Consider the following 15,949-nt stretch of genomic DNA (forward strand, 5'->3'; position numbering starts at 1 on the left):
CAAAGGTTTCAGGCACGGCTTGGGGTTCTTGTCCAAATGCTAATGTTGAAAATAGAGCCAAAACAGGAGTCCCAGCAGTCTGTAAATTGGCTCTGGCTCTCTAATGCCTTATGTAAGAAACATTTATTTCTAGCACTGAAGCGCTCAGCATTTCTATTGCTTCTTGCTCAGTTTAGTTTTTCACATCCTTTCTAAGTGCACAGAAAAAATGTTGCAAAAACTCCAGTTTGATAGCACAGTATTCCCACTTTGGTTGATATGAAAAAGAGGGCACGCTTTCAATCTGCATTCAGGTAGCTTAAAAAATTGCCTTTCCTCCTCCCTAGTCTGCAACTGAATAGTGAATTACAACACCTCAGTTGAGGCCATAGATGTAAGGAGTAGCTGTGTGGTAAGCATGTCCTTAAAGCACTCCAACCTAGTTACAAAATCAGTATCTTCAGTATGCTTGCATGAGTATACAGGAAGTTTTTCAATACTGCCAAGACTGGGATTTCAAGTATCAACAAGGTTTTACAGTAAAGCATCAGGCAGTTTTACATTAGATTCCCTCCTGGTGTAAATCAGCTGACAGAGCCAGTCTAATTTGCACCAGTTTGTAAAGCTGACCCCTTGACTTAACTCTCTAGATTAGATCTAAAAGGATAATCTTTTTATTCTCAGTGTGTCTCATATCTCTATCACCTTCATTTCTAAATGCTTAAATAAAAAAAAATCATGATGAAGGAGGATTGTGCAGCCATCTGAAATTGTCTCTGACAAGACTGATTCATAACTATATATGCAGCCTGTGTGCCTCCACTGTCCCCTCTAAATCCAATTCATCAAAAATAGCATTGCAGGGATTTCAGTGAAGTTCTGCAATGGAGGGAGACATCTGAGATACGGGTTAAAGATCTGGGATGTGACTGTGGGAAGAGCCTGGTACCATTTTCTGTAGCTCAGCGTATTGGCAACAGAGGCAGCCCAGAGCAGCACATCAATATGGGCAAATTAGGGACGTGGCAGTCTTCATTGAACACACCAGGTTTATTCTACTGAACAATTAAGCTAATAAGGGCAGAGTTTTGGCTTCTTTTTTTACTCCTGAACTGAAAAACTTCGAGTCTCAATTCTCACTCTCTCCTACTGCCCCACAAATATCTTCTACAGACTTTGCTTGGGACTTCCAATGACAATGGAGAATAGCCAGGGAAGAACTGGATCCTGCTGAACCAGTGCTTTCCCAGCAGGATCCCTGTCTGCCATCACACGCATTTTTTAACACTTCTGTGGTTTCCAGTTCCAACCAAAGATCTTCATATAAATACAGAGCTGAGAAAAAGTGTGACCAGAAGAGGTCTATCAAAACCAATGAAATTAAGATGTTACTTGGGAAAAGAAAGGATTGATACCCTGGCTAATCTAAGCATAACTAGAAAATGTGGTTTTCGTCATTCTGTATGAGAGGATGTTGTTCAGCACAGCCTCCTGTAACTAATAAGGGTAGAACTAATATGATAAATAACACACCCCTTGAAAAAGGATTACTGTAGCAGCAGAAGGAGCAATTTTTATAATCGATGTAAAACAGGTAAAGCCTTGAGTGTCACACCTAGAATATTGGTTAGTAACGCTGAGCAAGGAGAGAGTTTATAATTCACAGTGTCTGGCTCCAGCTTCATTTGCAGGGAAGGGAATAAAGCCATTTTATGTGCCTGATAGATGCAATGGGCATTATTGCTTTTAGATAGATATATAGATGCGTTTACATATCTGCATTACAATGTGGTTAGTTTGTACTCTTTCAAGTTGGTATTTGGTGTACATTCCTTATAAAAGCATGTGTGTACCTATGGTGAGAAATATCTGCATTTAATGTATTTATAAACATGGATATGTACACTCACATGCAAGTGCCAGCAGTGCATGGATGTAGGAGCACATCTCAAATGGCAGTACAGTCCATGGCCAACGTCAAGAGCTGTACCCACAAGGAGGGACTTTGCAGCATTTATAGGGAGGGCTGAACTTCACAAATACCTGAGGAGACCCCACATCCCAATAGAATTTGGTGGGGTTTAGTCTTATTTTGTTTTTTTGTTTATTTGATTGTTATTAGTTTGATTGTTTTCAGCGTTAGTTCCTTAATACAGGTCAAATATTTTTTCCCTTTGTTAAACTCCTGCAATCCATGCCATTCTAGTGAGAGCCAGGCCTCCGTCACAAGTGATGGGTGCCCACATAAGGGAGCAGTGGAGATGCTGCCATGTCAGCCCCTCTGCCCGGGCAGTGAGAAAAGCAGAGGTTCACACTGAGTCTGCAATAGCCCTTCTCCTTCCCTCCCACTCTATCTGAAGTCTGTTGTATATTTGTTCCTTCACGGCTCCTCGTCCTTAGATTAGATTTCTCCTTTCTCATTACCAACCTTAATAGACCCTTCAGACCTCATTCCAGCCCCAGATATTATCTGACCCGTATAATTAATTAATTATAGCCCAAATATTATAGATTATTAAAAATAGCATAACTAATAGTGTAATATCTCAAGCTGTCGACTTTAATAGTCAACATTGTCTTGGTCTCTCTTATCAGGCTGGGACACCCGGTGAGAATATTGATTTCTGGTAATTTTAACCATCATCTGCCATCCTGATGGGTAATTGTCAGATTTTCACCAGAGTCAGAGCTCATTTGAAATCGTTAAACCGTCGGCAAGGCTCACAGTTGATCTTAATGTTTCCTTTTTCCCCCCCTTCAATATGTTTCAGCAACAGAGAGGAAAATAAATAGAAAAGGAGAGAGAGAGCGCTGCCTGCATGCCAACCATCTGATTTCTCTTTTATTTTACTTTTTTGCCCCTTGCACGCACGGCCCCGTGGATGCAGGCGGGCTGTGCGTGCCCCCCTCCGCCACCATTTCCGTACCTCGTTTAACCTTTCGTTAGAAATAACATTAACGCTAAAATAAATGAGCCGCCCGTCTCCGAAGCACGCGTGTGTCCCCAGAGCCCCGCAAACGGAACGGACGCTGTCCCTTCCCGGGGAGGGGACATAGAAGAGAAACCCCAGCCGGGCTGCTCCCTACCCGGAGCCCCCCACGCGTGTCCCGGCTGCGCTGTGTTGTATAAACTCCCAGGTGCTAGGAGATAAGAGCCGAAATTAAGAGCGGGTGGGGTGACGAGCTCTTTAAATAGGGGTACGCCGAGACGAGGCTTGAAGGATGGTGGGTGTTGTTGCCTGCCAGCCTCTTCCCACGGGTGACACTCGTGGGCTGTCCCTTCACACCCCCCAGCAGCACCCATCTCCCGCTGCCCCCTGGGCTGCCCTCAGAGCTCAAAGCGAGCTGGTGAGAGGGAAGGGAATTGTTTAATAGATCCTCCGAGGATTCCCCTAGAGCATTATTTAAACTTCTAATTATGATTCATGTGTGTGATAATATTAATTTAATAATCAAGGAGCTGTGCAGGAAGCATTAACCTCAATTAAGCTCATTATTACCCTAACCTGGAATCCCCAGGGCTTTTAAATCTTCTACTATGAGGACCTGACACTGCGCTGATAGAGGGCGAGATCTGCTTCAGAATCTTTTTCTTTTTTCTTTCATTCTTCCTTTTTTTTTTCCCTTAAATAGTTCCCTTTCGTGGGTCGCGTTAATTAATTCCCCCCCTTCGGCTCGTGGGAGTTCTCCCGGCTCCCCGGGGTGGCTGTCGGCCCCGGTCCACGCGGAGCAGAGGCTCAGGATGAGCCGGGGCTCTTCCAGCAGCCAAAGAAGCCAGGGGCATAATAATAACCATCATTTGAAAGGATCTCACTCAGAGAAGGACGGGACTTCGAGCTCCGGAGCCGGATTGTGGTCGGAAAGAGAGGGGAGGAGGAAACCCTGCACTTGTGGCCGCACACCGAGCAGCGCGGAGGGACGCGGAGGTTCCGCGCACGGTGCTCGGAGCGAGTGACCTTCCCGGAGCAGCGAGGGCTGCTCAATTGTTTTTACCGCAGCGATAAATGCTCTTAATTACCCGGAGCTCCACGTACCCCAGGGACCGGGGAGGGGGTGGGAACGGTGAACAAAAAAAAAAATAAAAAAAAAAAAATAAAGGGATCGTTTCGCTTGATCCGGAGTTGGCTGAAATCTGATTTGAAATTCAGTGTTAACTGATTAGTACCGAGGTGAAAAACTGCTTATGGTTGAGCTCCCCTCTCTTACCCCCAGCACATTGCCATCGGCCAGGAGATTCGGCAGCGGAGGAAGCTGGAGCGGCCCCAGTCCCCGCAGGGCGTTTTTTGGGGGGGAGGGGGGGTGTCACCTGAAGCCGAGGTGCCCCGCATTTTCCTTCCTAACATGACAGGGCACCGGCAGGGCTGGGGCAGAGCCTTCTGCGGATTTTGTCTGCCGTGCCCTCGTAAAACCAGGACGTGAGATACGACCTCAGATGGGACCTCCCGAGGGGAGCCCTTCGCCTCCGGCTGTGCGGGGGGAGGGGTCCTGAAGCCGGGCTCTGCCGCTCCCCGCCGGGGACACGGGGCTGCCCGAGGATCCGTCGGCTGCTGGGAGCTGCTCTGGCCAGCGGTGCCTTTCAGGCTTTGGAAATATCACCTCCCCGCAGGTATAATTCAGCCTAACTACAGAGATAGCTATCGCTGAGGTCCGAAGCTTTGTAAAAACGTGAAGGTGTTCCGCGTGTTTCTCTGTTTATTTCGGAGAAGGAAACGTTTCCGTGGGAGCCTTCCCCGGTGGGCACAGAGTCCGGCTCTGTGTGGCATCATCATCTCTTCGATGGGCACGGGGGGGCCTGCCAGCCCACCGCCCCTTCCTAAAGGCAGCCTCTCCCCGAGTCCCTGGGCCGGGCGGTTGTTCCTCGTCCGTCCTGCAAAGGGAAATGAAAAGGACTGTCTTCTCTTAGAGCAAGACGGGTCCGGTCACCCGGCCCGAGCACAGAGAGATATTACATGTCACAACTCATCTAGGGCCCCATAATCAGCTCTAACTTTCTGGTGAACAGATAACCAGAGATGGCAGATGGATGGAGATTGCACAAATGAGGCTCTAATTGACAATCAATTGTGATTAGGAGCAATAGAACATCTTTATAACACTCGATTTAAGCCGCCGACAAACAAAAGCACCGGGTGGGTCGGGGGCCCCGTCGGGAAGGGGCCCGGCAGCGGTGCCTCCTATCCCCGCTCCTGCAGCCCGCTTCCCCACGGGTCCGGTTCGGTGTGGGCACAGCGGCTCGGAGGGAATGGGCGAGGGCAGCGGCGAGAGCGGAGATTGGGGTGGGGGGGGTAGGGTTGGGGGTGATGTTCCACTCGGTTCGAGCTGCTTCTCCAAGCACCGAGCGCAAACCCGGCAACGTGCGCTCATTAATCCGCACTGAGCTGTGGGTTCCTCCTGAGAGGCCACCCGAGTGCTTAGGTTTCCTCACAATTAGGATCGTTTCTGAGGCCAACTGACCCAAGCGATACACGCTGCCCGCGCCTTCTTCCAAGAAATAAATGCATAACATAAAATAAAATAAACCTCAAAAAGAAAAAAAAAAAAAACAAAAAAAAAACCTAAGGGGAGAAAAAACTTCTCGGAAATAAAAGATGCGATGAGAGGAAGGAGGAGGACGGAAGAGCCGCTGCCAAACGAGCAGGCAGGCAGCTGCGTGTGCTTGGGAACGCGTGTGGACGCGCAGATTAAAAGTTCCCTCTCGCCCCATGTACGCGGCGGCCCCGCCGCTAAGGTCAGGGAAAGGGGGAGAGGTAATTACCTACACATGATCACAGATTATACATACCATTTCAAGCCAGGAGGTGATTTATAATTTAAAGATAAAGCATAATAAAGTCATAAAAGGGAAAGGACACTGTTGTGATGTCTGATTAAAATCTCAGGGCTGGTGTATAATATATGAGCGGGGGCTGCTGTGGGCTCCCGCTCAGCGGGACTCCCCTGGGCCCAGCCCGCTGATGGACTAATCATGTCCAAGCCCTACCAAAATTACAAGCTGATTGTTTTACCCATTATTTCTCCCAACTTTTAATTTCTGCTTTCTAAAGGATCATTGCCCGCGGTAATTGCAAAGGACCTGTCCTTGTATGTGTCACCAGCCTCAAAGACAAAAAAAAATCTAATTTTCCTTTTATGCTTTCTCTATTTTCCTCTCTCTCACACACACCCTTTTTTCCTTCCTTTCTTTCTTTCTTTCTTTCTTTTTTTTTTTTTTTTCCTGGCAGCTAATTCACCCCGAATAGCGACTGGAGCGTCCAAAACAAGAATGAAATTGATACGATCGGAGCGCGTGCGGAGGGGAAAGAAATTGGGTAGGAGAAGGAATTCGGGTTTTGCGATTCGCATATCGTTCGTATTCTCACCCCTTCATTTTTTTTTTTTCATTATTTTTTCACAATTAAAAGCACTTTTAAGAAGAGAGGGGCTTTGCGCTCGGCTTTTTCTCGCTGTTTTTGTTTGCTTGTTTGCCTTTCCCCCCCTCCCGAAATTGGAAGTTGGCTCCGGGTACCGCTCTTCCTCTCCCAGTTACTCAGAATTTATTGATCGCCTTGTTTTGCCGCGCGCCGTGTTAACGTATTAATTTTCTCCCAGAGGTTTCCTGGCACTTACACTTGATATTTAATTGTAATTAATTAGCTAAAGGAGAGAGAGAGAACCGCGTGCGAGGGGGTGTGCGTGTCCTCGGACGCGAGCCCCGCTCCATCCACTAAAACCCGCGCCCGTAATTTCCTCCTTTTGCTGTAGTTTAATAAAAGCGGCTGGAAGGGAAACAGGTGCCGGGGGCTGCCACCTCTGAGCCCCCGCACGCACATAATCCCTTTCTGATCATCTCACTCCGCTATTAGGGGTGGAAGACCTTAAGTTCTCATTTTGCGTCTATAAAATCTTCTTCGTATTGATCCCGCAATTATTTAAAAGAAAGCGTCATCTCCTCCCACTTCTCCAAATAAGGCTATTTAGATGCTTTCCAGATGAGTGGAGGTGTGCTGAAACAGAGCTGACAGCCAAGTATATCACAGCCAACACCATCCTTCATTCGCTCTCCCTCTCCTCCCCCCTCCCCCCGGCACACACTTTCACCGCGTCTCTCCTCCAGTGATGAAGATTACAGACCATTATGGGCAAGGGATTAATTTGTAGCCAATTACAATCCGGTGCTAAATATGAATGCATAAATAAGATACAGCCTTTCCTCCGTGTGTATGTGCGCTAGAGGGGTGGGGGGGAGGGGGATGGAAAGCACGGGCAGCCCGGTGAGGATGATGAGAAGGAAGAAGGAGCAGCAGAGCGGAGGCTCCGAGCCGAGCATCGCCCCGTGACTCCGTGCCCCCCCCGGAGGCTGCCGGCCGGCCCCAGAGCTGTGCCGGAGCTGGAGGAAGCGGCTCGCCCCTGCCCTGCGCGCAGAGCCCACGGAGCGGGGGCCGGGGAGGAGTTTGCAGCTCAACTTCGCCTGAGGAAGGGGGGGGGGGAGAAGAAAAGGGGGGGTTGGAAGTGAGGAGGAGGGTGGGGGGGGGGGGGAAGAAGTTGCAACGGAGAGGGGCTCTGCGAAGAGTCATGAATGTGAGCAGAGACAAGGTCGGTGACATCTCCATCCCGGCAGCGGCAGCCGTGGCCGTGACAGCCCCCGCAGCCGCGGCGGGCATCGGCGCGGAGTCCTGCGGCATGGACAGCCATGGGGAGCAGCGGCTCTCGGCCGGCGGCGAACTGCCCCTCTATTCCTGCCCTGGGAATAGGGACAGGCAAGGGGACAGCCAGAGCAACACTCCCGGACAAGAGGGGGCAGTGGCCGCGCTGCCCATAGTGCACAGGACCACCTCCTTCTCCGTGCTCGACATCCTGGACCCTAACAAATTCAACAGCAAAAGGAGGCAGTGCGCGGTCTTGTACAAATCGGTGGGCACCGAGTTCACGCTGGGGGCGGAGGATAAGCCCGAGGACTCAGGGACGGAGCTGGCCGAGCCAAAGGCTCTCGCCGAAGATTTCGACACGTGCAAGAAGTCCGCAGAGCTGATCAGTAAGTAGGTGTGGGGGCTCCCGGGGATGGGGGCTACGGCCGGGAAAGGGGCTCGCATCACCGTGGGGAAGCAGCGAGATGGGGGGCACTCGGTTCTCGAGGCTGTGCAAACGATGCCTGCCTCGCTGCGAGGAGGTGGAACTGCGTTTTAGGCCGGGGGACGGCAAGGAGGGGGCCGGCCGCAGCAATCCGCTGCGGGCAGAGCTTCCCGTGCGCGGCCCCGCTGCCTGCCTTCCCCCTCCCTGAGCCCCGTGCGGGGCCCTCCCCGGGCAACCCGACGGCAGCAGCAGAGGTGGGGTACCGCTGTGGGGCAGGGAGAGCTGCCCCGGGCCGCTGCCGGTACCGGGGATGCCGCCGTCCCGGGCCGACCCGCAAGCAGCTCTCGGTGCTGAGGAGGACTCAAAGGGTCGGAGCTGTCGGTGGGCCTGGGGGTGGCATCCCGCTCCCTCCCACCCGTCCGGGGCTCCGGAGGCATTTCTGACTTTTATGTGTGTTTTCCCCAGCCTTGGGAGCCGCTCTCCCCTTCCAGCCTCCCCCCCCCCTCCCCTCCCGCGCGTTGCTCCGGGCGACAGATTCAATTTTCTCTCTCCCCTTGGCTTTTTTTAGGACAAATCAGACTAATTGTGACAAAATGCTGGTTATCTCTGGAAAAACAATTAAATTCCTTCGATTACATTTAAGGTAAAATGTGCTTAGCAGCGTAAAGAGGCTGGATAATGGGGGAAATCGCCCCAGAGTGGCATGTAGGACTGCTTGGATCGATATCCTATTATCGAATTGTGCATATCTCTTTCAAGCACCTTGCAAACTCTTTCCTAACATCTAAATTATAGGGTCAAAATTCGGATAATTACTCGATTAAAACCTATTACACTTATTAGGGCTCGCTATTGATCGGGAATTGCATTCGACCCAAGCTCTAGATTGCTTTTTTTTTTTCTTTCTGGGTCCGAATATCCCGAGTTTGTCACCTCTAAACCCCGCGGCTCCGGGCAGCGGCGGCTCCGGGAGCGGAGTGGGGCCGGGGAGAAACTTCTCGGGAAGGGGAAAATTATTTCTGTGTCTGAGGTGGGAGAGGGGACTCCGAGCTCTCCTATCCCCCCACGGCGCGACTCTTTCCGTTAAATCAGGCAGAGAAAGAGCTCTGGAGTCTCCTCCAGCCCCAGTCTTTCAGAGCGGGAGTAGTTTTAAGTCCTAAAGCAAAAGCGGGAGCTGATGGAATTCCGAAGAGAGTCATTTTTTAATGTAGTCTGTACCCGGGGTAATTCTTCGTCTGAGCTCATCCGACTTTTGTCATACCGAATAGATCTGCGCGATCGGAAAGACGGACGAGGTCAGCCTATCGCTAATCTCGCACTTTTATCTCCAGACAAGGAGAGAAACGCGGTGCTATCACTTCTCCAACAGCAAAACAGGTCATGGGCTGAGCGCGTTTGCCCCTCACGTCGTCACAAACAGACCCGGGACCGCTTCAAATAGCGAAACTTAATTTCCCTCTCTTCCCCCAATCCTCGTAATTAACAGCAGCTTGGGTTTGGGAAGGATGTTCCGAAAAGTAGTGACAGTGGAAACGTGAGGGCTTCTGCCAAAAGGAGAGCGGTTGTCACGGGGAAAAACTACGCGGTCCGAGGAACAGTTAAAACTTCGCATTAAATACGCACTCAGCATCTTCCGAGTACAAAAACCACAACCGCCTCCATCGCGAAACGCGCTCGTGCTACATTTTTTATTTCTTTTTTCTTAATTTTTTTTTTCTGCTTAAAGAAAACTGCAGTAGCTTAAATTGAGCCGCGGACGGGATTTTCTGGTTCACCGGAAAATAAATAAAGAAATAAATCAACTCCCCCGCGGCAGCTCCGCGGGTGCGGGAGCGACGTGAGCCCGCTCAGACCGATGGGGACTGAGTGTGGATGCGGACCCCGCCACGCACGCAGATACACGCGCTTCTCGTACGCTGCCGTGGCAAAAATCGCTCGCGACGATGTGTAACGAGCTCTGCAGGACGTGGGACAGCCGTCCCCACGCACGGCGTCGGATGGGGGAAACCGATCCCATCCGCACGTCTGTGCTGCGGTGGTCGGGCGGGTTCGCTGTGAGCAGCAAGCTGGAAAGGACTCGGAACGGACCCGCGTTATTAGGGGATATTTTCCGGGTAAAGAGGATGACATAAACTTCTCGGCCCCTTTTTCTCCTAATGCCGGCCACAGCCGACGTCAGCCAAAATCGGTTCCTTCGACAAGGATCCTTTTATAAAAGCACCCCTAACGCTGTCTGTCGGTGAGGGTCCGACGCTAGGGTACGGACCGAGCAGGGCACGCCATAGTGGGTTCCGTTCTGGGGGCATTAAAACCGACTAAAACACGCGCGGGGGAAGGGCGACGGATGAGCGAGCCGCTTTCTCTTGCACACCTCGGTTAACCGAGTACAACGAGCCATGGGTTCGGGATCTCCCCGAACTGCGGCCGGGTTGTAGGTCCGAGCGGAGAGGTGCCTGAGAAGGGGCGAATAAAAGGGTCGTGGCCGTGGCCCTGTGCCCGTGGGGCCTCCGACACCGCCGTGGCCCCGCGGCACGCTGCGGGCAGAGCTCTCCTGCCGGCAGCCGGAGCAGTCCGGCGGGAGGGAGGAGGCGGCTCTCCCGAAAGCCTTCTTTCCTTTCAGGCTCTGTAATGACAGAACCGTCAGCAGAAGTCCGATAGCCTTAAATATCGGATAATTGCCCCGTTCTCCAATGAAGACCGTTAATTGGAGCGTCCTATAAACCCAAATAAATTAAATGACCGTTAACTAGTTTGTACATTACACAAAATGAGTTTAATTAAGTTTGTATCTGCTCTGCTAATCAATACAAGTATTTACTCCACTTTAATACTTCCATCTCGCCAACTGACAAGAGGTCAAACCGGACGGAGAAAGGGTTAAAAACGCCGGAGCAAAAGCCAGCAGCTCTCCCATCGGCGCGGACACTTTCCCTAACTCAAACTGCTAAAAGCGCTGTGACAGCCTCTCCGCCCTCTTCCCCAGGGCTGCTTGCTCGGCCCAGACCCCCATCCCACCCCTCATATCCCTCGCTCTGCCCCAATGGGGAGCGGGGTGCGGGATCCGGCCCTGCCTCCCCGAAGGGCCTTTCCAACGTTTTGAGGATGAGGTTGGAAGAGCTCGCTGCCAGCGCCCGTCCCGGCAAAAGCGCTGCGGGGCTGCACGGTACCGTGCCGGCGCACGGGGGCAGCCCCGAGACCCATCCCCGCCGCTTCGAGCAGCCCCGAGCTTCGTACCCCAGGAGCAGGGCGGCCTGCAGATATCCGCATCCCCACCTCGGGGCTGGGGGGGGGGGGTGCCCGTTCCCCCGTCTAAACGGCAGCAGCGGGGAGGCCGAAGGGCGTCGGGGCCGGGAGGGTCGGGGTCGGGGTCGGGGTCGGGGCTGGCGGAGGAGGACTAACGGCGGCCGTCTGTTTTGCGCAGAGGACGGCGAGCTCTACAAAGCCGAGGAGTGCGACCTGGACTACAGCAGCCGGCCGAGCCGCAGCCCCGACAGCGAGCTGCAGGACGACGAGGAGCTGTGCAGCGAGGAAAGCAGCAGCAGCAGCAGCAGCACCGGCAGCGGCTCCGCGGCTCCCGGCGAGGCCGAGGCGGTCCCGCAGCACTCCGACGCGCCCGAGGCGGCCGTCGGTCCTCCTCCCCCGGCTCCGCCGCAGCCCCAGCAGCCTCCGGCTCCCCAGCAGCCCGGCGGAGGGCAGCAGCAGCAGCAGCATCAGGCCAAGCCCAAGAGGAAACGCACGGGCTCGGACTCCAAGTCGGGCAAACCCCGACGGGCGCGGACAGCATTCACGTACGAGCAGCTGGTGGCGCTGGAGAACAAGTTCAAGTCCACGCGGTACCTGTCGGTGTGCGAGCGCCTCAACCTGGCGCTCTCTCTCAGCCTCACCGAGACGCAGGTGAAGATCTGGTTCCAGAACCGGCGAACCAAGTGGAAGAAGCAGAACCCGGGAGCCGACACCAGCGCTCCCACCGGCGGCGGCGGGGCGGGGGGAGGGGCGGGCGGGGCGTTGGGCGGTGGGGCGCTGCCGGGCGGGCTCAGCCCGCTCAGCCACTCTCCGCCCATGGGCAACCCGCTCTCCATGCACGGGCCCGGCAGCTACGCGGGTCACCCCGCGGGGGGGTTGGTGTGCGCCGCACAGCTGCCCTTCCTGCCCGGCCCCGCCGTCCTCTCGCCCTTCGTGCTGGGCTCGCAGACTTACGGCGCTCCGGCTTTCTACACCCCGCACCTATAAGGGCGCTCCGCAGCTCGTCCTCAGCCCTCGCTGCCCTACAGTGCAGAGGGGACCGCCGCCGCAGTGGGGTCGGCTCTATACCTCAACGCACGGACCGGACCGGCACAGCCCCGTGTGCGGCGGTCGAAGCCCCCTCGCCTGCGGGGGGGGGGGCTTTAACGTTTCTTTCCTTTTTACCTTCTGCGTTTCTGTATATTTCTGGTCGTTACGGGAAAAAAAAAAAAAAAAAGAAAGGAAACAAAAGGTTTTAACTTTATAATTAATGTATAAGGGATGGGAATGACGGTGGGAAGACGATACGGAGAGCACTTTGTTTGCTGAACGCTTGAACTTAATCAATAAACGGGAAGGATGCCGTGGTGCAGGAAAACGCCCACGAAAGGCAGAGGGAGACCGCTTCGGGAGTTTTGTTTGTCGTTGCGTTTACGCCGGGAACCACACCGTGTGTTCCCTGCACACAAACTTCATTTTTTCTTCTAAGGGAGAGAGCGTTTCCTTCCCAGGTTCCCGTGGCCGTCTCTCGCCAGCTGCCGACCTTCACTCTGCAATGTTAAGGCCAATTTCTCCTCCCCAACCCCCCCTTATTTTTTTGTTTTCTCTACGAAACTCCTCTGTGTCCGCAGGCGGTGAGTGCGGTATTTTTGCCTTTATGTAAACGGTTCTTTCGCTCAGATCCCGCCCCTTTAACAAATAAAGCAATCCTCCCATCGCACCTCCGCTGGTGATTTTGATAATAAATGTCAGTTGTATCACCCCACCCTTAATTGCGAAGCCGGACCGCTTCACCCTCCCCGAACGGGCTGCAGGGACCTCCCTATTTCAGATTCGGTTTGTTTTTCAGCTCAGAAACGTGACGGCTGATCTCCTAAGGTGATTTTACGAATCCGGCGTTGTCTCGAGTGAACTCTTACAGAGCATCTCGGTTCCACGTTTCGTGGGCACCGTCCCCTGCGGGTCCTCCCCGCTGCACCCGCTCCAAGAGTTCATTCATCTCCCGTCGTTCATTACCGTGCGAACTCGTTGACGTTTGGTGATAAGCGCTGTGATAAAAGATGCTCCGAAGTAAGTTCTTGGAGCACAGCTTTCTACTGACCGCTGAAACTGGAAGCAGACCCTTACAGTGTCAAACCAACCTGCTGCTGACCAGGTCCGAGCAAACACTGCTAGTGCTTGTAGCTCAGACGGGGCGTGACCCAGCTTCGTTAAGAGAAATCTCAAACAGGGAACTCCAAGTGGTTCTCCCAGCTGAAAAATATTCCTGCACTAGCAGGGCGACGCTTGGAGCTCTGGAGCAGATGGTTTTCCTGCTCTGAGTCAGTGCGAGTGCTGCTGCTCACAGCTGCTGGAGAAAGAAGTCAGCCTGAGATTCTCAGTCGTTAAATTCACTTCAAAAAGGCTTCTCACATTTTAAGGCAATGCTGAAAGCAGGCTCTGAGAGGAGTTTCTCAGCACTGGTTAGGAGGGTATGGATATTTCTTGTTTGAATGTCTCATCCAGTTGAAGTTCTGCACATAGAAGTCAGTACAAAAACCAAAGAGCTTCGGCTGTAAGCACAGCTTTCCCAGAACACAGACTGTGTACCATGTACTCAGTCTCAAGTCCCAGCCCACATGCAGAGGTCTTTTAGGGTATCAGCAAGAGCAGCACCAAAGATCAAGTTCTCACATGGTGCTCGCTGGACCACTCTCCTGTAACCAGGCTGTGTGCCTGCCAGGGAGAAGCTTGGTGGTAGCAGCACAGGGCTTTTGTACAGAAACATCCTTAGCGTGGATGATCAGCAACTGGTGCCAGATGCTCCTCCCTGTTTGGATGTCCTAACTCCATCACCCACATCCCAACCCCTGCATATTTTTGAACTAATGCCTACAAAACTCAACGTTAAGACTTTTAAGGAAGAAATTGTTTACTGTGAGGGTAGTGAGGCACTGGAACATGTTGCCCAGAGAAGTTGTGGATGCCTCCAGCCTGGAGGTGTTCAGTGCCAGGATGGATGGGGCTTTGAGCAGCCTGGTCTTTTGGGAGGTGTCCCTGCCTATAGCAAGGGTTTGGAACTAGATGACCTTGAAGGCCTCTTCCATCCCAAACCATTCTGTGATTCTGTGTTAAATCCAAGTGTGCAAGTCTGCATTTGTGAGACATGATTCTGACACTAATTGCATCTTAGCACCGGTGATTCATCGTATTTGTGACAGAATTTCAAAGAGAAAGAAACTGCACCTATTTTGCCTTGTTCTGAGTACTCCAGCTTATGCAGAACAATAAATGTCAGGAGTTTATGTTCACTGAATAAATTGCATTAAATATCGTACAAACAAAAGAAGAGAAAAACATGAGTACAGATAGATATGCTCCAAGTAACTGGGAGATAACCCAAAATATTTGAAATATTTTCTTTCACTGCTTACTCACCACAGCTGATGAAATTATATGAGATCCATTGTAGACCAGTGTTCTATATCTCATTACTACTCGTACAGACACAAAAGTGTTATTCTGGTTTTAGATGTGTTTTCAATTTTTTTTCACATATAACACAAAGCCTCTGTTTGAGGCTGAACTTACAGTCGTATTTCGCATTTGTGTTCTTACACTACGTAAGCAAAATGTTAAAAATTCTTCCAAACAAAACTTTAAGTAATTTCCTGAAAAACACACTATGATAACTTCTGCACAGCCAAACTTACTTATCCATTAACTCACGTAGTGCATACACAAAGTAGTTCTGCTCTAGATACATAAATGCATTTAACTTAAATTCACATTTAAGTTTTACAATGTCTGGACAGTTCTTGAGATTGTGTCTCAAAGAGTAAGCAAGAAAGCACAGCTATTCTAGAGTCTTCCTTAAAAGCAGATGAGCTAAGTCACAGCCTGAACTACTGAACGAGTAACTGAAGGAAAGATCTGGTCAGCCCTGGGAGCTCAGGTGAAGGTGATTCTCCTGAGTGACCAGAAGAGGTGGAGCATGGCTCCACCACTCTTAGACCTCATTTAAGGGCTGACTGCCACTGAGGAAGGATCTCTTGTCGGAGATCTCTTCTATGTGGAGTTCCTTCCCTGCAAACCTAGATCTTTGGAGATAGGTGATAGGATTGGCAAGCATTTCCTTCTTTTTTTTGTTTGTGCTGATCTCTTTGCTTTTACAACCTTTATAGCAGTTCAAACATTTAACTATACTGGAAAATCTGCCTGACTGTGGTATTTATACCAAGATGCAGATCAGAATGGATGCTGTAGATGAAGGAAACAGGTGAGTAAACTAATGAAATCCTAATATGTTTTTCTCTCAAGGTGGGTTTACATGAACAATTTTCTTCCCTACCTGATCCACTTCTGTAAGTGTTTGTGTTTTTTTTTCTGGCCATCCTGTTCTGCACCACATTGTCACGTTACCTACACATCTCAGGAGGCAGAATGATGGTTGTCACAGTGAAAATAACTCTAGCAGGAAGAGCCCTTTCTACTCGTCTGAGTCTGTCTGACAGGGATGTGGATCCATCATACAGAAAAAGCTTCCAAGCAATGTTTGAAGCTATCAGAGCTGAAACAGGAGAGATCTTCTGTGTGCACCCTGCACCTATAGGAAAATATCAAGGACACAGATCAACTCATGTGCAGGACCCAGAAGTTTGGGCGTGCAGGTTCAGGCAATGTAACAAACAACTGCCAAGTCCAATATATGATTTACTAA

General features: G+C 51.5%; 1 protein-coding gene across 1 annotated transcript; it reads left to right on the forward strand.

Annotated features, from left to right (window-relative positions):
- Positions 1-7,638: 7,638 nt before the first annotated feature.
- NKX1-1 (NK1 homeobox 1) lies at positions 7,639-12,258 on the forward strand. The gene is made up of 2 exons (XM_065736170.1): positions 7,639-7,990; positions 11,450-12,258. The coding sequence occupies exons 1-2, from the start codon at positions 7,639-7,641 to the stop codon at positions 12,256-12,258; spliced, it is 1,161 nt and encodes a 386-aa protein (XP_065592242.1).
- The last annotated feature ends 3,691 nt before the right edge of the window (positions 12,259-15,949 follow it).

The sequence above is a fragment of the Cyrtonyx montezumae genome, unplaced genomic scaffold, assembly GCF_038088225.1.
Source record: "Cyrtonyx montezumae isolate F1298 unplaced genomic scaffold, pur_monq_1.0 scaffold_2, whole genome shotgun sequence".
NCBI lineage: Eukaryota > Metazoa > Chordata > Aves > Galliformes > Odontophoridae > Cyrtonyx > Cyrtonyx montezumae.

Coding starts and splice junctions, on each gene's coding strand:
- NKX1-1 (XM_065736170.1), top strand. CDS start 7,639: ATGGACAGCCATGGGGAGCAGCGGCTCTCGGCCGGCGGCGAACTGCCC. Junction 7,991..11,449: donor GAAGTCCGCAGAGCTGATCA/GTAAGTAGGTGT, acceptor TGTTTTGCGCAG/AGGACGGCGAGCTCTACAAA.